The following is a 26,696-nucleotide window of genomic DNA, read 5'->3' as shown; positions in this document are numbered from 1 at the left end:
CCAGTCTCTCGTATCTTTCCTGTAATATCATGGGCTCTCGTCTTCTTTAGCAGCCTCATTTCAAAGGCCTTCTGAAAATCCAAGTAAACAACACTCACTGACTCTCCTTTGTCTATCCTGCCTGTTATTTCCTCAGAGAATTCCAACAGATTTGTCAGGCAAGCTCAAGGAAATCATGCTATGGCCTATTTTAGCATTTGCCTCAAAGTACACCGAAACCTCATCCTTAATAATGGGCATATTCCTAACGACTGAAGTAAGCCTAAGTGACCTATAATTTCATTTCTTTTACTTCTCTCAGTTTTTAACATTTGCAATTTTCCTCTCCTCAGGAACCATTCCAGAATATAGCAGTTCTTGAAAGATCACTTCTCCTGTATCCACAATCTCTTCAGGTACCTCTTTCAGAACCTGAGGTATAGTCCTTCTGGCCCAGGTGACTTATCTACATTCAGACTTCAGATTCCCAAGCACTTTCTCCTTGCTAATAAAAACTACACTTCTTTCTGTTCACTCCACCCCCGACACTCTCAAAGTGCTGGCATATTGCTGGTGTCTTCACAGTTAAGACTGATGCAAAATACTCAAATTCATCCGCCATCCGCCATGTGTCCCTCATTACCCCTTCTCCAGCATTATTTTCCAGTGGTTCAATAATCCACTCTCGTCTCTCTTTTACCCCTTTATATATCTGGAAAAAGACTTTTGATATCTTCTTCTAATATTATTATCTAGCTTACCTTCATACTTCATCTTTTCCCTGCTTACTGTTTTTATGTTGCCTACTGTTAGTTTTTAAAAGTTGCCTTATCCTCCAACTTACCACTATTTTTGCTATACTATATGCCCTCTCTTTGCCTTTTATGCTGCCTTAAATTCCCTTGTCAGCTGTGGTTGCCTTATCCACCCTTTAGAATACTTCTTCTTTGGGATGTACTAGGACTCACTTCTGCCCCTTGACACGCTTGAAATTCTAGAAATATTATAGTAATTTTTATGTATTGCCTTGTACTGCTGTCAGGTCACTCGTCTGAGTGCTACTGATACCACGTAACCCAGTACTACCTGTTGCATGGTCGGGTGGTCGGTGACTAAACCAGCTGCCCCACCAGGCTTGACTGGTGAGGAGGGTGGCCAGACACCCTGCAGGACAAAAAACAAGACTTGTCAAAGGGCGGATGAATCCTCTCGTACAACAGCCATCTAGCAAACACGTGCCGTGAAGCGCGGAAAGGGCATCCCTTGCATCGAAGCTTGGTCTGGCCATTCACTGCAACAGAACTTCCCCCAGCCGTCTTGAACCCCACCATCCCGCTGGATCCGGGAGGGGATGTCAAGAGGGTGGGTCTGGACCTGTGCAACCCCCTACTCACCTAAAATCCACTCACACACACGCTGTTCCCTTCTGAGGAAGCATCATCATCCTATGGGGTGGATAGCCAGAGAGAGAGAGCCATAGAACAACAAATTTCACAACGTCAGTGATAATAAACCTGATTCCAATTCTGATTCTAAAATAGATTAACTGCAGCAACATGCCCCGTACAAAATAGTGTTCAAGATTCCCTGTGTTGACTATATTTTCTCTCTTCTGCAAGATATTTCACCTCTTACCACCAGCATCAATCAGCCGGACGAGACTGGGTTACTGATAGTTGTGCAGTTCAGAGTCTCTTATCTCTGGAGCCTGACTTGAAAGCACAAGAACTGCTTCACAAGCAAACATCACCATCAAAGCCTTGGTGAAGAAGGAAAATGCTTTAATGTGAGTGTCATAATCACAGGGGATTCTGCAGGTGCTGGAAATCCAGAGTAACACACACAAAATGCTGGAGGAACTCAACAGGTCAAGCAGCATCCATGGAGAACAATAGACAGCTGACATTTCGGGCCTAAACCTTTCATCAGGACATTCCCAAAAAGTCAACTGACTATTCCGCTCCATAGATGCTGACCTGCTGATCTCCTCCAGCATTTTGTGTGTGTTAATGTGCACATCACTGTACATCTGGAAGGAACAGTCGGAGTACAGTTCAAAGTAAATGTATTATCAAAGTGCATACTGTATATGTCACCATATACAACCCAGAGATTCATTTTCTCAGACCATAAGACATAGGAGCAGATTTAGGCCATTCAGCCCATCGAGTCTGCTCTGCCATTCCATCATGGCTGAACCCGGATCTCACTCAACCCCATGCACCTGCCTTCTTGCCATAACTTTTTGATGCCCTGACCAATCAGGAAACTATCTATTTTCACTTTAAATATACCCACAGTTTTGGCCTCCACAGCAGTCTGCGGCAGAGCATTCCACAGATTCACTACTCTCAGGCTAAAAAAATTCCTCCTTACCTCTGTTCTAAAGGGTCGCCTCTCAATTTTCAGGCTGTGCCCTCTAGTTCTGGACACCCCCACCTTATGTATTTTGGCAAAAGAATAAATCAAGGAAGGTAGTGCACCCGTGGCTGACAAGGGAAATTAGGGATAGTATCAATTCCAAAGAAGAAGCATACAAATTAGCCAGAGAAAGTGGCTCTCCTGAGGACTGGGAGAAATTCAGAGTTCAGCAGAGGAGGACAAAGGGCTTAATTAGGAAGGGGGAAAAAAGATTATGAGAGAAAACTGGCAGGGAACATAAAAACTGACTGTAAAAGCTTTTATATATATGTAAAAAGGTAAAGACTGGTAAAGACAAATGTAGGTCCTCTACAGACAGAAACAGGTGAATTGATTATGGGGAGCAAGAACATGGCAGACCAATTGAATAATTACTTTGGTTCTGTCTTCACTAAGGAGGACATAAATAATCTTCCGGAAATAGTAGGGGACAGAGGGTCCAGTGAGATGGAGGAACTGAGGGAAATACATGTTAGTAGGGAAGTGGTGTTAGGTAAATTGAAGGGATTAAAGGCAGATAAATCCCCAGGGCCAGATGGTCTGCATTCCAGAGTGCTTAAGGAAGTAGCCCAAGAAATAGTGGATGCATTAGTGATAATTTTTCAAAACTCGTTAGATTCTGGACTAGTTCCTGAGGATTGGAGGGTGGCTAATGTAACTCCACTTTTTTAAAAAGGAGGGAGAGAGAAACCGGGGAATTATAGACCGGTTAGCCTAACATCGGTGGTGGGGAAACTGCTGGAGTCAGTTATCAAGGATGTGATAACAGCACATTTGGAAAGCGGTGAAATCATCGGACAAAGTCAGCATGGATTTGTGAAAGGAAAATCATGTCTGACGAATCTCATAGAATTTTTTGAGGATGTAACTAGTAGAGTGGATAGGGGAGAACCAGTGAATGTGGTATATTTGGATTTTCAAAAGGCTTTTGACAAGGTCCCACACAGGAGATTAGTGTGCAAACTTAAAGCACACGGTATTGGGGGTAAGGTATTGGTGTGGGTGGAGAGTTGGTTAGCAGACAGGAAGCAAAGAGTGGGAATAAACGGGACCTTTTCAGAATGGCAGGCGGTGACTAGTGGGGTACCGCAAGGCTCAGTGCTGGGACCCCAGTTGTTTACAATATATATTAATGACTTGGATGAGGGAATTAAATGCAGCATCTCCAAGTTTGCGGATGACACGAAACTGGGTGGCAGTGTTAGCTGTGAGGAGGATGCTAAGAGGATGCAGGGTGACTTGGATAGGTTGGGTGAGTGGGTAAATTCAAGGCAGATGCAATTTAATGTGGAGAAATGTGAAGTTATCCACTTTGGTGGCAAGAACAGGAAAACAGATTATTATCTGAATGGTGGCCGATTAGGAAAAGGGGAGGTGCAACGAGACCTGGGTGTCATTATACACCAGTCATTGAAAGTGGGCATGCAGGTACAGCAGGCGGTGAAAAAGGCGAATGGTATGCTGGCATTTATAGCGAGAGGATTCGAGTACAGGAGCAGGGAGGTACTACTGCAGTTGTACAAGGCCTTGGTGAGACCACACCTGGAGTATTGTGTGCAGTTTTGGTCCCCTAATCTGAGGAAAGACATCCTTGCCATAGAGGGAGTGCAAAGAAGGTTCACCAGATTGATTCCTGGGATGGCAGGACTTTCATATGAAGAAAGACTGGATGAACTGGGCTTGTACTCGTTGGAATTTAGAAGATTGAGGGGGGATCTGATTGAAACGTATAAGATCCTAAAGGGATTGGACAGGCTAGATGCAGGAAGATTGTTCCCGATGTTGGGGAAGTCCAGAACGAGGGGCCACAGTTGAGGATAGAGGGGAAGCCTTTTAGGACCGAGATTAGGAAAAACTTCTTCACACAGAGAGTGGTGAATCTGTGGAATTCTCTGCCACAGGAAACAGTTGAGGCCAGTTCATTGGCTATATTTAAGAGGGAGTTAGATACGGCCCTTGTGGCTACGGGGGTCAGGGGGTATGGAGGGAAGGCTGGGGCGGGGTTCTGAGTTGGATGATTAGCCATGATCATAATAAATGGCAGTGCAGGCTCGAAGGGCCGAATGGCCTACTCCTGCACCTATTTTCTATGTTTCTATGTTTCTTAGGAAACATCCTCTCCACATCCACCTTAACTAGTCCTTTCAACATTCCATAGGTTTCAATGAGATCCCTTGCATTCTTCTAAATTCTAGTGAGTACAGGCCCAAAGCTGCCAAACACTTCTCATATGTTAACCCCTTCATTCCCAGAATCATCCTTGTGAACCTCCTCTGGACTCTCTCCAATGACAACAGATCCTTTCTGAGATACGGGGCCCAAAACTGTTGACAATACTCCAAGTGTGGCCTGACCAGTGTCTTATAAAGCCTCAGCATTATCTCCTTGTTTTTATATTCTATTCCCCTTGAAATAAATGCCAACATTGAAATTGCCTTCCCTACCATAGACTTAAACTGCAAATTAACCTTCTGGGAGTCTTGCACTAGGACTTCCAAGTCCCTCTGCACCTCTGATGTTTGAATTTTAGATAATAGTCTGCATTTTTTTTCCTTTTACCAAGATGCATTATCATATATTTCCCAACACTGCATTCCATCTGCCACTTCTTTGCCCATTCTTCCAATTTTTTGAGGCATTGTAAGTGTTGTTACTTCGATGTACTCATGTTATTTTTCCTATATATACAATAAAAAGATTTGAAAAGGATTCGTTCAGCAGTCTTATCACAGTTGGAAAGAAGCTGTTCCCAAATATAGCCCTTCGGCCCACAATGCTGTGCCGAACATGTACTTACTTTAGAAATTACCTAGGGTTACCCATAACCTCTATTTTTTTAAGCTGAATGTACCTATCCAGGAGTCCCTTAAAAGACCCTATTGTATTCGCCTCCACCACCGCTGCCAGTAGCCCATTCCACGCACTCACCACTCTCTGCGTAAAAAAACTTACCCTTGATATCTCCTCTGTACGAACTTCCAAGCACCTTAAAACTGTGCCCTCTCGTGTTAGCCATTTCAGCCCTGGGAAAAAGCCTCTGACTATCCACACGATCAATGCCTCTCATCATCTTATACACCTCTATAAGGTCACATCTCATCCTCCATTGCTCCAAGGAGAAAAGGCCAAGTTCATTCAACCTATTCTCATAAGGCATGCTCCCCAATCCAGGCAACATCCTTGTAAATCTTGTCTGCACCCTTTTTGTGGTTTCCACATCCTTCTTGTAGTGAGGTGACCAGAACTGAGCACAGTACTTCAAGACCAGAGTCCTGTACAGCTGTAACGTTACCCCTTAGCTCTTAAATTCAATCCTATGGTTGACGAAGGCCAATGCACCCTATGCCTTCTTAACCACATAGTCAACCTGCACAGCAGTTTTTCATTGTCCTATGGACTTGGACCTCAAGTCCCCTCTGATCCTCCACACTGCCAAGAGTCTTACCATTAATACTATATTCTGCCATCATATTTGACCTACCAAAATGAACCACCTCACACTTATCTGGGTTGAACTCCAATCGCCACTTCTCAGCCCAGTTTTGCCTCTTACCAATGTCCCATTGTAACCTCTGACAGCCCTCCAGACTATCCACGACACACCCAACCTTAATGTCATCAACAAATTTACTAACTCATCCCTCCACTTCCTCATCCAGTTCATTTATAAAAATCACAAAGAGAAGGGGTTCCAGAACAGATCCCTGAGGCACACCACTGCTCACCGACTTCCATAAAGAATATGACCTATCTACAACCACTCTTTGCCTTCTGTGGGCAAGCCAGTTCTGGATCCACAAAGCAAGGTCCCCTTGGATCCGATTCCTCCTTACTTTCTCAATAAGCCTGCATGGGTACCTTATCAGATGCCTTGCAGAAATCCATATACACTACATCTACTGCTCTATCTTCATCAACATGTTTAGTCACATCTTCAGGATCTTTTCCATCAACTTACCAACCATTCAAGTAAGACTCATTGGTCTATAATTTCCTGGGCAATTCTATTCCCTTTCTTGAATAAGGGAACAACGTCTGCAACCCTTCAATCCTCTGGAACCTCTTCCATCCCCATTGATGATGCAAAGATCATTGCCAGAGGCTCAGCAATCTCCCCCCTTGCCTCCCACAGTAGCCCAGGGTACATCTCATCCAGTCCTGGAGACTAATCTAACTTGATGCTTTCCAAAAGCTCCAGCACATCCTCTTTCTTAATGTCCGTATGCTCAAACTTTTCAATCCGCTGTAAGTCATCCCTACAATTGCCAAGATCCTTTTTCGTAGTGAATACTGAAGCAAAGTATTCATTAAGGACCAGTTCCATAAACACTTTTCCACTGTCACATTTGATTGGTCCTATTCTCTCACGTCTTATCCTCTTTCTCTTCACATACTTGTAGAATTACTTTCTTTAATCCTGCTTGCCAAGGCCTTCTCATGGCCCCTTCTGGCTCTCCTAATTTAATTCTTAAGCTCCTTCCTGCTAGTCTTATAATCTTCTAGATCTCTATCGTTACCTATTTTTTAAAATTTTTTTTAAATTCAATTTTTAAATTTAATTACATAGAATAATATCTACCCTCCACCCCTCCCCTTAACCCTTCCCCCCGTAACACACCCCTACCTAAAAAAAAGAGAAAAAAACAGAAAAAAAAAGGAAGAAAGAAAGACTGCCTGGATATTGGAAGGTCTCCACATGCTCCATGGGAATCAAAATAAATTTAATATATGTATTTGTTTCTTTCCCCAGAGGACCAACATGTTTATCATCGGAGCACCTATATATACAGTCCTATCTTTTGTAAATAAGGGAGCCAAATACTCAAAAATGTATCATATTTATTCCTTAAATTATAAGTATTTTTTTCAAGTGGAATACAGCTAAAGATTTCATTATTCCAACGATCCAGACTTACATACATATCTGATTTCCTAGTAAATGCAATAGCCTTTACGGCTACTGCCAATGCAATTTTTATAAATGCTTTCTGATATTTATTCAATTTAAGTTTCAGTTTTATCCCTTCAATGTCACCTAATAAAAATAATATTGGGTTATGTGGAAGTTGTGTTCCAATAATTTGTTCTAATAAAACTCTTAAATTTATGCAAAAAGATCGAATTTTGAAACAAGACCAAGTAGAATGTAAGAAAGTACCTATTTCTTGATTACACCGAAAACGTTGATCAGATAAGTTTTTTCAAGAGTTAAATAAACGTGTGAGGAAATTTCTTTGGAAACGTAAGATGTCAAGAATATTGTTGGAAAAATTGACATGGAAATTTGACTTAGGAGGGTTACAACTTCCAAATTTTAAGAATTATTATAAAGCAAATCAACTTAGATTTATTGCATCTTTTTTTGACAAAGAAAAACCAGCATGGATTAGAATAGAATTAGATAAGATAGGAGAAAATACATCAGAAGATTTTATATATAAATGGGAATCTAAATGGATACGGGAAAAGAAAGAATCTCCTATATTAAAACATTTGATTGATTTATAGAATAAGATAAATGTTGATGATGAAATAAAGAAATCTTTATTAGCAAGGAGACCTCTGATTCAAAATAGACTTATTCCTTTTACAATGGATAATCAACTTTTATATAATTGGTATCAAAAAGGGATTAGATGTTTTTTGAACCTTTCATAAGCTTTTCTTTTCTTAACTAGATTTTCAACAGCCTTTGTACACTACAGTTCCTGCACCCTACCATTGATTGTGTGTAGTTCTGGTCACCTAACTATAGGAAGGATATTAGTAAGATTGAAAGAGTGGAGAGAAGATTTACTAGGATGTTGCCGGGTCTTCAGAGTTACAAGGAAAGATTGAACAGGTTAGGACTTTATTCCTTGGAGCGTAGAAAAATGAGGGGGGATTTGATAGAGGTTTACAAAATTATGAGTGGTATAAACAGAGTAAATGCAAGTAGGCTCTTTCCACTTAGATTAGAAGAAATACATACGAGAGGACATGGCTTTAGGATGAAAGGTTTAGGGGGAACATTAAGGGGAACTTCTTCACTCAGAGAGTGGTGGGAGTGTGGAACGAGCTGCCATCTGATGTGGTAAATGCGGGCTCACTCTTAAGTTTTAAGAATAAATTGGATGGTTGCATGGATGGGAGAGGTCTGGAGGGTTATGGACTGGGTGCAAGTCAATGGAACTAACAGAATAAGGTTTCGGCACAGACTAGAAGGGCCAAATGGCCTGATTTCTGTGCTGTAGTGTTCTATGGTTCTATGGTTCTACCATCCTTTCCCTGGCTCATTGGAGCGTACCTATGCAGAATGCCACGCAAATATCCCTTGAACATTTGCCACATTTCTGCCGTACATTTCCCTGAGAAAGGTTGAGTGAACTTGGCCTTTTCTCCTTGGAGCGATGGAGGATGAGAGGTGACCTGATAGGGGTGTACAAGATAATGAGAGGCATTGATCATGTGGATAGTCAGAGCTTTTCCCCAGGGCTGAAATGGTTAGCATGAGAGGGCATAGTTTTAAGGAGCTTGGAAGTAGGTACTGAGGAGATGTCAGGGGTAGGTATTTTACGCAGAGAGTGGTGAGTGTGTGGAATGGGCTGCCAGCGACAGTGGTGGAGGCAGAAACGATAGGGTCTTTTAAGAGAGTCCTGGATGGCTACTTGGAGCTTAGAAAAATAGAAGGCTATGGGTAAAGGTAGTTCTAAGGTAGGGACATATTCAGCACAGCTTTGTGAGCCGAAGGGCCTGTATTGTTCTGTATGTTTTCTACGTTTCTATGAGAACACCTGTTTCCAATTTATGCTTCCAAGTTCCTGCCTGATAGCTTCATATTTCCCCTTAATTCAATTAAACACTTTCCTAACTTGTCTGTTCCTATCCCTCTCCAATGCTATGGTAAAGGAGATAGAATTGTGATCACTATCTCCAAAATGCTCTCCCACTGAGAGATCTGACACCAGACCAGGTTTATTTCCCAATACCAGATCAAGTACAACCTCTCTTATTGTAGGCTTATCTACATATTGTGTCAAGAAACATTCTAAATAAAACCTAACAAACTCTACCCCATCTAAACCCCTTGCTCTAAGGAGATGCCAACAAATATTTGGGAAATTAAAATCACCCACAACAACAACCTTGTTATTATTACACCTTTCCAGAATCTGTCTCCCTATCTGCTCCTTGATGTCCCTGTTACTATTGGGTGGTCTGTAAAAAACACCCAGGAGAGTTATTGACCCCTTCCTGTTTCTATCTTCCACTCAGTAGACAATCCCTACTGATCTCTGATGAACAGTGCCACGCCCCCACCTCTTCTGCCTCCCTCCCTGTCCTTTCTGAAACATCTAAAGCCTGGCACTCGAAGTAACCATTCCTGCCGCTGAGCCATCCAAGTCTCTGTAATGGCCACAACATCATAGCTCCAAGAACTGATCCACACTCTAAACTCATCTGCTTCGTTCATGATGCTTCTTGCGTTAAAATAGACACATCTCAAACCATTGGTCTGAGGCGTATCCCTTCTCTATCACCTGCCTATCTTCCCTCCCGCACTGTCTACAAGCTTTCTCTATTTGTGAGCCAACCGCCCCTTCCTCCATCCCTTCAGTTCGGTTCCTGTGGTAAACCATATATATGTTGTAACTGGGTTACCTGTTTGGACACACCCCTCTGCTGACTGCCCCTGTGGCTCCTCCCACAGATCCCTGAATAAAGGTGATTTCACCTTGCCCCTCCCCCTCAATGCGGGGGCAGACACTCTGCCTGGAAGCCGTATTTTACTGCAAATAAAAGCCTTTCAGTATTTACCCTACTTCAGTCTTTTAGAGTTATTGAAGGTGTTTCAGCTCCCAACCCCCAGCAATTCTAGTTTAAACTCTCTCCAATAGCGTTAGCAAAACTTCCCACCAGGATATTGCTCCCCCTGGGATTCATGTGCAATCTGTCCTTTTTGTACAGGTCACCCCTGCCTCAAAAGAGGTCCCAGTGATCCAGAAATGTGAATCCCTGCCCCCTGCTCCAATCCCTCAGCCACACAGTTATCCTCCACCTCACTCTATTCCTATACCCACTCTTATGTGGCGCAGGCAGTAATCCTGAGATTACTATCTTTCAGGTCCTGCTTTTCAACTTCCTTCCTCACTCCCTGTAGTCTGTTTTCAGGACCTCCTCCCTTTTCCTGCCTATGTCTTTAGTACTAACAGAAACATCCTGACACCTGAGAGGGAAACTACCATCACAGTGGATTTAATTTGGCTTTTTTGACACTGATCAACAGAAAATGTCTTTTCCGTGTTAAAGTAAAAACAGATTCTACAAAGTGATCTAAATTAAGTACAAAAACAAAACACAAAATAATTGACTACATATGTATTTATCTCCATTTATCTCCATTTGACACACCAAATCATCATTTGTGCAGCCAGTTGGTTTTAGAAGTCACATAATTAGTTAAATAGAGATCTGTTTTTGGAGACGTTATGTGCAGTCAAGGTGGTTCAACTGATTCTAGTAAAAACACATCTGTATCTGGAAGGTCCAACTGCTGGTGAGTCAGTATCCTGGCAAAAACTATACCCTTGAGACAAAAGAACACTACAAGCAACTCTGCATAAGGTTATTGAAAAACACAAGTCAGGAGATGGATACAAGCAAACTTCCAAGTAACTGAACATGCCTTGGAGTACAGTTAGGTCAATCATCAAGAAATGGAAAGAATATGGCACAGCTGTAAATCTGCCTAGAGAAGGTCATCCTCAAAAACTGAGTGACCGTGTAAGAAGGGGACCAGTGAGGGAGACCACCAAGAGACCTATGACAACTCTGGAGCAGTTACAAGTTTTAGCTGCTGAAATGGGGGAGACTGCGCGTACAACAACTGTTGCCTGGGTGCTTCACCAGTCACAGCTTTATTGGGAGATTGGCAAGAGAAACCCACTATTGAAAAAAACTCACATAAACTCTCAGCTAGTGTTTGCCAGAAGTCATGTGGGAGAGTCTGAAGTCAGCTGGAAGAAGGTTCTATGATCTGATGAAACCAAAACTGAGCCTTTTGGCCATCAGACTAAAGGCTATGTTTGGCGTAAGCCATCACTGCACATGTTTAAAAACACACCATCCCTACCATGAAGCATGGCGGTGGCTGCATTATGCTGTGGGGATGCTTCACTGCAGCAGGCCCTGGAAGGCTTGTGAAGGTAGAGGGTAAAATGAATACAGCAAAATACAGGGAAATGCTGGAGGAAAACCTGATGTAGCCTGCAAGACACCTGCAACTTGGAAGAAGATTTGTTCTTCAGCAAGGCAATGACCCCAGGCATAAAGCCAAAGCTACACAGGAATGGCTTGAAAACAAAAAAAAATAATGTCCTGGAGTGCCCAAGTCAGAATCACGACCTCAATCCAATTGAAAATTTGTGGCTGGACTTGAAAAGAGCTGTTTACTCAGGGTCCCTATGCAAACTGACAGAGCTTGAGCTGTTTTGTGAAGAAGAGTGGGGAAAAATTGTAGTGTCCATATATATAAAGCTGACAGAGACCTATCCACGCAGACTCAAGGCTGTAATTGCTGCCAAAGGTGCATCAACTAAATACTGACTTCAAGGGGGTGAATACTTATGCAATCAATTATTTTGTTTTATATTTGTAATTAATTTAGACCACTTTGTAGAGATCTGTTTTCACTTTAACACATTAGATTCTTTTTCTGTTGATCTGAGTCAAAAAAGCCAAATCAAATCCACTGTGCTTCAATGTTGTAAAACAATAAAACATGAAAACTTCCAAGGGGAAGGGGGACAAGTCCAGAAAAAGAACTTCTGGTATCCTGCTTTATATTATTGGCTAGTTTGCCCTCATATTTCTTCTTTTCCCCTCTTGTGGTTTTTTTTAGTTGCCTTTTGTTGGATTTTAAAAACTTCCCAATTATCCAACTTCCCACTCACTTTTGCTACATTATATGCCATTTCCTTGGCTTTTATGAAGTCCTTAACTTCCCTTGTCAGCCATGGTTGCCTACCCCTGACATTTGAGAACTTCTTTTTCTGTGGGACATATCTATCCTGCACCTTGTGAACTTCAGCCATCTCCGCTCTGCCATCATCCTTGCCAGTATCCCCTTCCAATCCACTTGGGAAAGCTCCTCTCTTATGTCTCTATAATTCCCTTTATTCCATTGTGATACTGATACAAGTGACTTATGCTTCTCCCTCTCATATTGCTTCTCCCAATCATATTATGATCACTGCCTCCTAAGGGTTCCTTTATCTTGCGCTTCCTAATAAAATCTAGACTATTACACATCACTTGATCTCGCATAGCCTTTCCCCGAGTAGGCTCAAGCACAAAGGAAAGGAAAGGTACGTTGCATCCGGAATTTCTCCAGTTGGCGGACAACTTCCTCCCATGCCGCTCTGATGTAGTGGGAAATTGCATACGAGGCAAGTTACAACAGTGGTTTGCCATTGCCTTCTGCCGGGTGAGTTTTTCAGAGAGATCACCAACTCTTACCCCAGCACGGATGAAAAGTGTGCAGGGGAGCCAGCTGGATTCGAACTCGGGACCTCCTGCCCCGCAGTCCAGCGCTGATGCCACTACGCCACCAGCTGCGTCCACAAACTGCTCTAAAAAGCCATCTTGCAGGCATTCAACAAATTCCTTTTCTTGTGATCCGACACCAACCTAATTTTCCCAATCCCCCTGCATATTGAAGACCCCCATTACAATTGTGACATTGCCCTTATTACATGCCCTTTTTCAGCTCCCTTTGCAATCTCAACCCCAAATGTTGGCTACTATTTGGAGGCCAATATATGATTCTTGTGGACATACTCAATAAATCCATAGAATAATAACCATAACAGAATCAGTGAAAGGTTGAACCAACCTGGGCGTTCAGCCATTGTACAAAAGGCAACACACTGTGCAAATACAAAAAGAAAGAACAAATAATAAATAAATAAGCAATAAGTATCGAGCACGTGAGATCAAATGTGCTTGAAAGTGAGTTCATAGATTGTGGGAACATTTCAATGATGGGGCGAGTGCAGTTATCTCCTCTAGTTCAAGAGTTGATAATTGGTGGGAATAACTGTTCCTAAATGTTGTGATGTGAATCCTGAGGCTCCCGTACCTCTTCCTGATGCCAACAGTGAAAAGAGAGCATGGCCTGGGTGGTGGGGGTCCCTGATGACGAATGCTGCTTTCCCTTCATCCGCATTTCATGTCGATGTGCTCAGTGGTGGGGAGGGCTTTACCTGTGACGGACTGGGCCATATCCACTACTTTTTGTAGGATTTTCCATTCAAGGACATTGGTGTTTCCATACCAGGCTATGATGCTGCCAGTCAGCACATTCACCACCACACATCTACAGTATAGAAGTTTGTCAAAGTTTTAGATGTCATGCCAAATCTTCGCAAACTCCTAAGGAGGTAGAGATGCTGTCATGCTTCCTTCGTAATTGTATTTATGTGCTGAGCACAGGACAGATCCTCTGAAATATTAACACCGAGGAATTTAAAGTTGCTGACCCTCTCCACCTCTGATCCTCTGATGAGGACTGGCTCATAGACCTCTGATTTCCTTCTATGGAAGTCAATAATCAGCTCCTTGGTCTTGCTGACATTGAGTGAGAGATTGTTATGACACCACTCAGTCAGATTTTCAATCTCCCTTCTATAGGCTGATTCATCACCACCTTTGATTCAGCCTACAACAGTGGTGTCGTCAGCAAGCTTGAAGCTGTACTGTGGTTGTCAGGATTCTCAAGCTGCCATTGTCAGTCCTGAATGGGTGCCATACCAACAGGTACACCTGGGTATAACCTCTCCCTGAAATATTTCCACACTAATTGCAGAGAGGGCCAACCCCTTCAACAAAAGCTGTTTGGATACTTTGGATACTGTTGGGAAGAAGGAGATGACCCAGCAGAAGAAAGTCACAGTGGTCAGATCTCTGGCTCTGTGACTCAGAATGGAAGGGAAGAAGGGGCGGACTGCGGTGAAAGGGGATTCGTTAGTTAGGGGAACAGAAAGGGGGTTCTGTGGATGAGAACTTCATGGTATGTTGCCTCCCGGGTGCCATGGTCTGGGATATGTCAAATCGAGTCTTGACATTCTTTAGTGGGAGGGTAATCAGCCAGAGTCCATGGGGTTCTGCAAGGGAGTTCAGATAGCTGGTTGGTAAGTTAAGGGGCAGAACCTCCAAAGTTGTGATCTTAGGATTACTATATGTGCCACATGACAATGAGGACAGAAGTAGGAAGATTATACAGTTTAACACGTGGCTAAGGAGTTGGTGTAGGAGGGAAGGCATAAGAATTTTGGATTGTTGGACTCTCTTCCAGGGAAGGTGGGACCTGTACAGAAGAGACTGTTTGCACCTGAAATGGGGGGGAAGTGTGAACAGGGACGGGGACTAATATCCTCGTGGGAAGATTTGCTAGTGCTGTATGGTGGAGTTTAGACCAGAGCTGCAGGGGGATGGGAACCAGAGTGCCAGAACAGTTAATGGAGAGGTTGTGGAGACAGACCTTAGACAAGGTCAGCAATCAAAAGGCTGAGCATGGTGCAACTAGTGTCCTGGGCTTTTTTGCGGAAGTTACCACGAAATAGATGAAGGCAAGGCAGTGGATGTTGTCTACGTGGACTTTCGCAAGGCATTTGTCAAGGTCCCACATGGAATGTTGGTCAAGAAGGGTCAGCCACTCAGCATTCGAGTTGAAGTAGCAAACTAGCTTAGATATTGGCTTTGTGAGAGAACCAGAGAGTGGTAGTAGATGGCTGCCTCTCTGACTGGAGCCTGTGCTAGTGGGGTGCCGCATGGATCTATGGATCCACTGCTGGTTGTCATTATATCAACAATCAACATATTGGTGTGATTAACTGCATCAGCAAATTTGCAGATGACACCAAGTTTGGAGGTACAGCAAGGAAAGCTATCATGGCTTGCAGAGCAATCTGCAACAGCTGGAAAATAGGACTGAAAAATGGCATATGGAACTTAATGAAGACAAATGGAGGTGTTGCACCTGGGTTTGGACCAACTAGGGTAAGTATTGCACAGTGAATGGTAGGGCACTGAGGAATGCGGTTAAAAAAAAAGGAAATCTAGGAATACAGGTCCATAATTCATTGAAAGTGACATCACAGGTAGATAGAGTCATAAAGAAAGCTTTTGGCACATTGGCTTTCATAAGCCAAAGTATTCAGCACAGGAGTCGTGATGTTATGTTGAAGTTGTATCTAAGACAGTTGTGAGGCCTAATTTGGAATATTGTGCACATTTTTGGTCACCTACCTATGGGAAAGATGTAAATAAGATTGAAAGAGTACAGAGAAAATTTACAAGGATGTTGCAGGGTCTGGAGGACCTAAGCTTTAAGGAAAGATTGAATAGGTTAGGACTTTATTCCTTAGATTAAGAGGAGATTTGACAGCAGTATGCAAAATTATGAGGGGTATAGATAGGGTAAATGCAAGCAGGCTTTTTCCACTGAGGTTAGGTGGGACTACAACCAAAGGTGATGGGTTAAGGGTGAAAGGTGAAGCGGTTAAGGGAAACATAAGAGGAAACTTTTTCACTCAGAGAGTCGTGAGAGCGTAGAACAAGCTGCTAACACAAGTGGTGCATGCAAAGTCGATTTCAACAATTAAGTGATGTTTGCATATGTACATGGATGGGAGGGGTATGGAGGCTATAGTCCAGGTGCAGGTCGATGGAAGTAGGCAGGTTAAATTGTTTGGCATCGATTAGATGGGCTGAAGGGCCTGTTACTGTGCTGTCATTTTCTATGACTCTAACTCCCATGTTAAGAAAATATAAGGAATAGATAAGATTAAACAGTACATACTTAAAACCACAGAGTATGTACTCTGCTATCTCCCACTTCTGTGCCACTGAATAAATACATGATGGTTTTTTGTATTCCTCTGCATTTAAAATTGTTACTAAGTTTTCAAAATTATTCTAAAACACAAAAAACACACACACGATCAAGAATACAGGTCTCCCAAATGAGTATACATGCGCCCCTCTGACATCCCGAGTATACGTGAGTATAAATGAGTATACATGCGCCCCTCTGACATCCCAAGTGGTTAGTAGCCACTTTTCACAACTGGTGGCCCTGGCTCACCAAGCTACCCAAAACTATCTGATAATAGGTCCCTTACATATACCAGATATATCTACCAGCTCAGTTCTCTGTCGTGTTCTTTGATACTTGGTGAACTCATAGTCATTGACTGCAATAGATCTAGGTATGGGTTTGTTACTCTTAAGATGCACCCCTTAGACTGCTTAAATCACTGGCCACACAGGTGGTTGCAAATGTATTCCAAGCGAGCCCCCAAATGTAGTGGGTTGTAATCAAGTTCAGTGAGAAACATTGAAGCAGGTGATATGGAAGACTTTTTTTATCACGACAAGTAGGCATTCTTGTCAAGCCTCTTTAGGTAGAGTCTCACAAACTCAAAGCACATCACATTTTATACCCTTAAGATCAAAGGTAACAAGAATTGATTCAATACAATTCCAATAGTTACAAAAACATTGTTTACTTCAATATTTTGGGTTGACGATGCTTCCTTTCCATATCTACAGTGCCAGATAGCTCTGAATGTTCAAACACCTTTGCTGGGGCAAAGTAATTCACACATATAGTCTAGAAACATCTGGTGACAGACTCACAAACTCACTAAATTAATATTGTTAGGGCTATCTCTCCAAGTACCTAAATCTCCCATCTATTGATAGATCAGCTAGTTGATGTGCTAAGTGGTAATATCACTCTGGTCTGCAAGCTTCCTTGAATTTGTTTACAATCGTATTATAAACACAAACAATTCTGCAGATGCTAGAAATCCAGAGCAACACATATAAAATGCTGGAAGTACTCAGCAGGTCAGGCAGCATCTATAGAAGCTAATAGATAGTTGACGTTTTGGGTCAAAAAATGTTCCTCAGGACTGAGAAAGAAGGGGGAATACGCCAGAATAAAAAGGTAGGGGAGGGGAAAGAGACCAGCTAAAGGTGAAAGGTGAAGCCAGGTGGGTGGGAAAGGTCAAGGGCTGGAGAAGAAAGAATCTGATAGAAGAGGAGAGTGGACCACAGGAGAAAGGGAGGGAGGAGGGGACCCAGGGGAAGTAATAGGCAAGTGAGAAGAAGTAAAAGGTCAGAGTGAGGAATAGAGAAAGTGGGGGAATTTGTTTACCTGAAGGAGAAATTGGTATTCATGTCATCAGGTTGGAGGGTACCCAGACAGAATATAAGGTGTTGGTCCTCCATCCTGAGGGTGGCTTCATCTTAGCACAGGAGGAGGCCACGGACTGACACTTCAGAATGGGAATGGGAATCGGAATTGAAATGTTTGGCCACTGGGAAGTCCCGCGTGTGGATGGCGTGGAGGTGCTTGATGACGCAGTCCCTTAATTTAAGATGGGTCTCTCCAGTGTAGAGGAGGCCAGATGAGGAGCACCAGACACAATGGACGTCCCCAGCGTATTTGCAGGTGAAGTATTGCCTCGCCTGGAAGGACAGTTTGCGACCCTGGGAGGAGGTGTATAGGCAGGCGTAGCACTTGAACCACTTGCAGGGATAAATGCCGGGAGGGAGATTAGCAGGGAGGAATGAACGGACAAGGGGATCGTGGAGGGAACAATCCCTGTGGAAAGCTGGGGGTGGGAGAGGTAAAGATATGCTTATTGGTAGGATCACTTTGGAGATGGTGGAAGTTGTGGAGATATGTGTGGATGAAGAGGCTGGAGGGGTAGTAGGTAAGGACCAGAAGAACTCTATCACTGTTAAGGCACGGGGAAGATGGGGTGAGTGCAGGTATATGGCAAATGGAGGAGATGTGGATGAGGGCAGCATTGATAGTAAAGGGCCGGAAACCTTGTTCTTTAAAGAAGGAGGACATCTCTGATGTCCTGGAGCAGAAGGCCTTGTCCAAGGAACAGATGCGATGAAGGCAAAGAAACTGAGAAAAGGGAATAGCATTTTTACAGAAGACAGGATTGGAAGCGGTATGGCCAAGATAAACCCGAGAACCAGTAGGTTTATAAAGAATATCAGCTGGCAGTTTTGTGCCCAGAGATAGAGACAGAGAGATTAATAAAGGGGTGGGTAACGTTAGAGATGGAACAAGTGAATTTAAGGGCAGGGTGGTAGTTAGAGGCAACGTTGATAAAATTGACAAGCTCAGCATGGGTGCATGAAGCAGCACCAATGCAGTAGTCACTGCAGTGGAGGAAGAGTTGGAGAGTATAACCAGAAAAGGCTTTGAACAACAAAGAGGCAATCACAGCTGGGGCCATGTTGCCTGGTTTGATGTGCCCAATTAACATAACCCATTGTTTCATATTGCATCTCTGGAGCTGCCAGCCATGTGCTGTGGGCCAGCCCGTGCTCCACAGTTGGTGTTGTTTACCTGCAAAGGTGTGATTTAACTTAGATTTACTGCTTGCAATTTACAATTTACATCAAGAACTGAAGACTGGCCTCCTTGCCCACCCCTATCATTCAGTCCAGATGAAGGGTCTCAGCCCAAAATGTTGACTCAAAGGGCGGATCTTAGGATGATGGAGCCTAGCGGTGATTCCTTTGCTTACCCTTTGGAAACAGCTCTATTTCTATCTTTAATCTCTTTTTTTTCCTTTTCAGGGTTCTTTTGAAGACGCTGACCTTGAGTTACATGCTGACCTTAGTTCTTTGTAGGAATGGGACCTGCTGTCAGGGCCTCATGACTGGCCGGTTTTTGATATGCCAAGGACACGGCCTGGAAGACTAGTGCGCCTTCAGGGTGCCGGATTTTCATGGCTCTGAAGGCAGGTGGATTTGAGGTTGGTGCCACTACAGAAAACTGGTGTGTTGTGGGAGATGGAAGATCAAAAGCAGCGAGCTGGCTGCTGGCTGTGTGCCCAGAGACCATAAGACCATAAGACCATAAGACAAAGGAGCAGAAGACGGCCATTTGGCCCATCGAGTCAGCTCCACCATTTTATCATGAGCTGATCCATTTTCTCCTATTTAGTCCCACTCCCCTGCCTTCTCACCATAACCTTTGATTCCCTGGCTACTCAGATACCTATCAATCTCTGCCTTAAATACACCCAATGACTTGGCCTCCACTGCTGCCCGTGGCAACAAATTCCATAGATTCATTGACTAAAAAAATTTCTTCGCATTTCTGTTCTGAAAGGGCGCCCTTCAATCCTTAAGTCATGCCCTCTCGTACTAGACTCCCCCATCATGGGAAACAACTTCGCCATATCCACTCTGTCCACGCCTTTTAACATTCGAAATGTTTCTATGAGGTCTCCCCTCATTCTTCTAGACTCCAAGAATACAGTCCAAGAGCAAACAAACGTTCCTCATATGTTAACCCTCTCATTCCCGGAATCATTCTAGTGAATCTTCTCTGTACCCTCTCCAACATCAGCACATCCTTCCTTAAATAGGGAGACCAAAACTGCCCACAGTACTCCAAGTGAGGTCTCACCAGCGCCTTATAGAGCCTCAACATCACATCCCTGCTCCTATACTCTATTCCTCTAGAAATGAATACCAACATTGCATTCGCCTTCTTCACTACTGACTCAACCTGGAGGTTAACTTTAAGGGTATCCTGTACGAGGACTCCCAAGTCCCGTTGCATCTCAGAACTTTGAATTCTTTCCCCATTTAAATAATAGTCTGCCCGTTTATTTTTTCTGCCAAAGTGCATAACCATACACTTTCCAACATTGTACTTCATTTGCCACTTCTCTGCCCATTCTTCCAATCTATCCAAGTCTCTCTGCAGACTCTCCATTTCCTCAGCTCCACCTATCTTCGTATCGTCAGCAAACCTAGCCACAAAGCCATCTATTTCATAATCTAAATCGTTGATGTACAATGTAAAAAGAAGCGGCCCCAACACTGATCCCTGCGGAACACCACTGGTAACCCGCAGCCAACCAGAATAGGATCCCTTTATTCCCATTCTCTGTTTCCTGCCAATCAGCCAACGCTCTATCCACGTATGTAACTTTCCCGTAATTCCATGGGCTCTTATCTTGTTAAGTAGCCTCATGTGTGGCACCTTGTCAAAGGCCTTCTGAAAATCCAAATATACAACATCCACTGCATCTCCCTTGTCTAGCCTACTGGTAATTTCCTCAAAAAATTGTAATAGGTTTGTCAGGCAGGATTTTCCTTTAAGGAATCCATGCTGAGTTCTGCCTATCTTGTCATATGCCTCCAGGTACTTTGTAACCTCATCCTTGACAATCGACTCCAACAACTTCCCAACCACAGATGTCAAGCTAACAGGTCTATAATTTCCTTTTTGCTTCCTTGCCCCCTTCTTAAATAGCGGAGTGACATTTGCAATCTTCCAGTCCTCCGGAACCATGCCAGAATCTATCGACTTTTGAAAGATCATCACTAATGCCTCCGCAATCTCCACAGCTACTTCCTTCAGAACACGAGGGTGCATTTCATCTGGTCCAGGAGATTTATCTACCTTTAGCCTATTCAGCTTCCTGAGTACAGAGACCCAAGAGCTTTGGGCACAGAGCTTGGAAAAAGCTCGCAAAAGACTTTTAACATCATAAATCAACAAGTTGTTTTGTTATGTCTCCCCTCTCGCTGTGAAACAGGGACATCTCTTTTTCCCTTATTAGGGAGAGAGAGAGCCTGTGGTATGTTGAATTACCGGGTGAATGAGTAGGCTTTGGGGTACTGCAAGTCTGCGTCTTTATTGATGCTTTGCTACACGCTTGAGTGCTCGGTGGAGGGTGTTGATGCTTTTTGCAGGTGAGGGAGGAGGGGTTCATTGCTTTGCTGCTGCTTATGCGTGGAAGGGGGAGCTGGGGGTGGTTTTGGGGTTCAAACATTTAGCTGTCATTCATTCGTTAGGGCACTCCTCTGTTTTTGGGGATGTTTGCGAAGAAAAGTAATTTCAGGATGTATATTGTATATGTTTTGCTGACATTAAATTGGACCAATTGACTGTTCAGCTTCCTCCCCAGATGCTGTCTGACCTGCTGAGTTCCTTGGGCAGCTTGTTGTTTTTTTGCTCCAGATCCCTGCATCTGCAGTCTCTTGTGTCTCTCTAAGCCCTGTCTCTTGTCAGGGAATCATCTGTCAGTGATCTGGATGATAACATGGTAAACTGGATCAGAAAATTTGTGGATGACACCAAAACTAGGGAATTAGCGAACAACGAGGAGACTATCACAGCTTGCAGCACGCTGTGAACCAGCTGGAAAAATTGGCTGAAAGATGGTGCATTGGTGTTCATGATACTCAGGGACTTGGGCTATATTATTATTCTTTATGTATATATTTGTAACTACGTTATTCTGCTATCATAATTCATATGTGCTGTGTGTAACTATTGGCTTTGCACCTTGGCCATAGGGGGCGATGTTTCATTTTGCTGTATGGTTGGATGACAATTAAACTTGAACGTTGAGTCCAGGAGTTGGGATGTTACGTTGAAGTTGTGATACCAATATGGTGAGAGCAACTTTGGAGATTTGAGTGCAGATCTGGATATCTACTGTACCCACAGGAAAGAGGGAAGTGTATGGTCATGCACCTTGATGAAAGGAATAAAGGCGTAGACTATTTTCTAAATGGGGAAAAAATTTAAAAATCAGTGGTGCAAAAGGATCTGGGAGTCCTTGGGCAGGGTTCCCTGAAGGTCAGGAAGGTAAATGTAATGTTAGCATTCCTTTCAAGACGACTAGAACTTAAGAGCAAGGATGTGATGCTGAGGCTTTATAAGGCACTGGTCAACCTGTACTTGGAGTATTGTGAGCAGTTTTGGGACCTCATCTAAGAAAAGATGTACAGATATTGAAGGTCCAGAGGAGCTTCACGAGAATGGTTCCAGGAACGAAAGGGTTAATGTACGAGCCTTCTCTGGGTCTGTACTCATTGAAGTTTAGAAGAAATGGGGGTGGGGGGGGGGAATCTCCTTGAAATCTATTGAATGTTGAAAGGCCTAGACAGAGTGGATGTTTCCTATAGGGTGTCAGTCCAGGACCGGAGGGCACAGCCTCAGACCAGAGAGATGTCCATTAGGACGGAGATGGTGAATCTGTGGAATTCATTGCCACATATGGCCAAGTCGCTGTACATTTAAAACAGAGAGAGAAGGTAGGCGAATAAGGTTGAAAGGGATAATAAATCAGCCATGATGGAATGGTGAAGCAGACTTGATGGGCTAAATGCCCTAATTCAACTGCTATGTTTTATGGTCTGAAGAGATCAGTGACGTTGAAAAAGTACAGAGAAAATTTACAAAGACGTTGCTGGGACCTGAGGAGCAGTTTGAGCGACTATATGATTATATCTAATTCCACTGGTTTCCCTTCTCACCAACTTAACGAGATGAATTTTAGTGGCAATCCATAACATACAGATTTTCAGTGTATGAATTTATAACGTGAAGCAGGTTTATTATCACTGAATGTTGTGCCATTTGTTTTGTGGCAGCAAAACAGAATAAGCAAGCTATAAATTACAATTAGAAACATACTTTAAAATATTAAATCAGTAGTGCATAAAGAGAGCAACAGAAAGAGAGAGACATATTCAGGTAGTGTTCATTGTCCATTCAGAGATCTGACGGCAGAGGGGAAGAAGCTGTTCCTGAAAAGCTGGGCATGTGTCTTCAGGCTCCTGTACCCCCTCAGTAGAAATGAGAAGAGAACATACCCTGGGTAATAAGTGTGCTTAGTGATGGATGCTGCCTTTTTGATGGTGGATGAACATTATACATTTAATCTGGGAGGACCACGAATATTTGTCCAATTTAAATGCTCATGTGAATTAATTTAGCAGAAACTATGAAGCAGTTAGATTCTGGTTACACCCTCCCTTCACCCCCATCCCCCCCCCCCCAGAACCACCACCCACCCAAATATTAAAGATCCGTCTGTGTACGTGAGCAGTTTGCTGTTGTTCTGCTGAATATTGTGGGCATGCTATGCTGGGACCAGAATGCATGGTGACGCTTGCTGGCTTTACCCATCGATTCCTTACATTGTGTTGGTTTGCACCCTCTAGAAAGCTTTCATATCCGTCCTATATTGAGGTCATCAGAACTGAATGCAATGCTCCCAAGTGTGGCTTTAACCAGGGTTTTATAGAGCTGCAATATTACCAATAGACAAAGCAGCAGCATTAGGCCATTTGGTCTATACAGCCTGCTTCCCCATTCCATCATGGCCGATGTATTTTCCCTCTCAACCCCATTCTCCTGCCTTCTCCCAGTAACCTTTGACCCCCTGACTAAACAAGAGCCTATCAACCTTTGCTTCAAATATGCCCAATGACTTGGCTTCCACAGCCATCTATGGCAATGAATTCTACAGATTCACCACCCTCTGGCTAAAGAAATGCCTTCTTATCTCTGTTCTAAATGAACATCCCTCTATTCTGAGGCTGTGCCCTCTGGTCCAAGACTCCCTCACCATAGGAAACATCCTCTCCACAACCACCCTATCTCAGCCTTTCAATATTTGATAGGTTTCAATGATTCACCATCCCCTCCCACATTTTATTGCATGTTTCAATGCACATGTGATAAATAAATGAATCTGAAAGATCAACTTTAGCAGAAAACTATAATTGTGAGGCAGTTAAATTCTGGTTACACCCTCTCCCCCACTGCTACCAACCACCCAACTTAATTAAAAAAAAGATCACAGACCAGTAATTTTATAACTTGAACTTTTAAAAAATTTAATTCAAAGTTTACTCAGGCCTTCCTGTGAACAGATGGAACTTCAAAATTGCATCAACATATAATTTTAAAGCCAAAGAAAGTAAGTAATAATATACAGTGTATAGCATCTTTGTGGATAAAACTGGTTTGACACTGATGGCCACTTCTTCAGTTCTTGGTCCACACAACCAACATTACTTTAATCCTCCTGGACACGCGGATGTTTAGATGGGCTTTTGCAGGATGCAGCCGAGTACTTGTTGGAGGAGTCTGATTGCAGGCTGTGAGACGGCATAATGGACTGGGAGCATTGCTTCCACCGTGGCCTTCTGGATATAATACCTGTGATCAGCATGCAAAGAAGAATCAGTTAATCACCGCAAATCCCAGCATGATTTCCACATCTGGACCAAACATACTTAATCCTTTACATCTGGCCTCATTAACATCCTCCTTACAATACTTGCTTGGTAAATCCCACCTGTTTTGACGTAAAACTTGCTTACCCGTTTCATTAGGTGACAACGTGAAGTGCTGTCCACTGGGACTCGTGATATTTACAAGTGCAAGTTTGCTACTGCATTAGAATACTAGAACTCTCTACCTATCAGACTTCCGAACCAATCACCCCTTCCACACCTCCTTCACAGTGGTGCTGCCATGTTCTCAGTCTCTTAATCCTTTCTCTCTCGGTTTTACCATCATTGTCACTTCAGTATTCCCTCTCACATTTCACTACTGTCTCTGTACCATTCTGCTGCTTTGTACTCATCACTATTTATTGTCTATTTACCATTACCACGTATAAGATTAATATGTCCAGAGTTTCTTCATACAAAAGTTACTGGTGGGGTTCTCCAATTGTTCGTGTGCAGTCCCAATGAAGGGTCTCAGTCCAAACTGTCAACTGTTTATTTCCCTCCATGGATGCTGCCTGACCTGCTGAGTTCTGCCAGCATTTTGTGTGTGTTGCTCAAGATTTCCAGTGCTGCAGATTCTCTTGTGTCCATGTACAGTACAGAGTGTATATGTGGATATGGTAAGGTCATTATAAAATCCAAATAGAGCAAACTTCATGGGGACACTGGGATTAAGGAGCATTCTGACATCAGACTGCCTGCAGAACAATGAACTAATTGTCTTTAAGGAAAGAATGGTCCACATACTCTTCTACACAACACATTAAACTGTGCTTAGTTCCCTTTGTTCTGTGTAACAGTGTGCTGCCGGACAATGCAGGGACCTTTCAGCATCTCTGGGGGAAGTCATGGTTCATTTTAACCTTCTGTCAGAAGGAGAAAGTGTTGGTGATGCAACACGATTAACGGAGGAAAGAATGAAATGGGAAGTTTGTACTGAGAGGGGAGATTAAATAACAAAGGATCAGTACAGAGATCTCTGTTGTTTGTGATACTGTTGTAGAGCATCGCAGCACAGAAATGCACCTTTTGGCCCATCTAGTTTGCACCAACTTGTTTTTCTGCCTAATACCCCTATCATCTATGTACAGAACCTCTCCAAGCCTCTCCTAAATGTGCAATTGAACCTGCATCTGACACTTCTGTTGGCAGCTCTTCCACACTCTTACCACCCTCTGAGTGAAGAAACTCCACCCCAGGCTCCCCTTAAATATTTCACCTTTCACCCTTAACATATGACCTCTGGTTTTAGTCTCATGCAACCTGAGGGGAAAAAGCTGGCTTGCATTTATTCTATCTGTAACCCTCATAATTTTGTATGCTTCACTAAGATCAACCCTTATTCTGCTGCACTCCAGGGAATAAACTGCTAATCTATTCCCTATAACTCACGTCCTCAAGTTCCGGCAACGTCCTTGTAAGTTTTGTCTGCACGCTTTCAATCTTACTGATGTCTTTCCTGTAGGTAGGTGTGATTGTGATGAGAATGTGTGTGGGCTGATTAGTGAGTTTTCAGATGATACAAAAATTGAGAGAGTTGTACATGGTGAGGAAGCTTAGCAAAGGATTCAGCAAGGTATAGACCAGTATGCAGACATCCCATCCTGCAAAAACTCATTTCAGGGAGGTAGCACCATCAATTTGCGGGAGACTCCTGGAACTTCCGGGATAGGTGGGATGTCTGCAATAGAGTAGCTCCTTAGCATCTAGCCAGCTAGTTTAAATTACGTTAGCTTTGCTAATAAACGAATGACACCTGTTAAACTCACCTCAACATGTCTTTTACAGTCTTAACCCACCATGGGCAATAGAAAAGTCACTGTTGCAAACAGTGCAGCGAGCAACACTGTCATTATTTTTGACCCCTATTAGACAGGGGTACACCTTAGGGTAGTCTGGGGTGATGTACGTTTTATATTTCTATTTTGGAACATTCTGCCATGGTGTGCGCGCGCGCGCGCTCTCTCTCGCGCTCACTCTCTCTCTCTTGCTCTCTCTCTCTCTCTCTCTCACGCTCACTCTCTCTCTCTTGCTCTCTCTCCCTCTCTCTCGCGCTCACTCCCAAAAAAATTGATTTCTGGGACATTGTATATCATTTGCGGGCATCAGGGAGCCACTAATAATTTGCGGGAGACTCCCGGAACTTCCGGGAGAGGTGGGATGTCTGA

At 43.3% G+C, this 26,696-nt stretch overlaps 1 protein-coding gene across 2 annotated transcripts in view; it reads right to left on the bottom strand.

Moving 5' to 3' along the window:
* Positions 1 to 24,147: 24,147 nt before the first annotated feature.
* Positions 24,148 to 26,696, bottom strand: part of c9h12orf56 (chromosome 9 C12orf56 homolog) — a 276,453-nt gene continuing 273,904 nt past the window's right edge. For both annotated transcript variants that reach the window (XM_072269446.1, XM_072269448.1), the window contains one exon: positions 24,148 to 24,451. In XM_072269446.1, coding sequence (XP_072125547.1) covers positions 24,334 to 24,451 — 118 coding nt within the window. In that variant the 3' untranslated portion in view covers positions 24,148 to 24,333. The remainder of the gene's footprint in view (positions 24,452 to 26,696) is intronic.

Source organism: Mobula birostris, chromosome 9 (genome assembly GCF_030028105.1).
Source record: "Mobula birostris isolate sMobBir1 chromosome 9, sMobBir1.hap1, whole genome shotgun sequence".
Lineage (NCBI taxonomy): Eukaryota > Metazoa > Chordata > Chondrichthyes > Myliobatiformes > Myliobatidae > Mobula > Mobula birostris.
The sequence above is the reverse complement of the archived record's forward strand: the minus strand, read 5'-3'. Positions and strand labels throughout refer to the sequence as shown.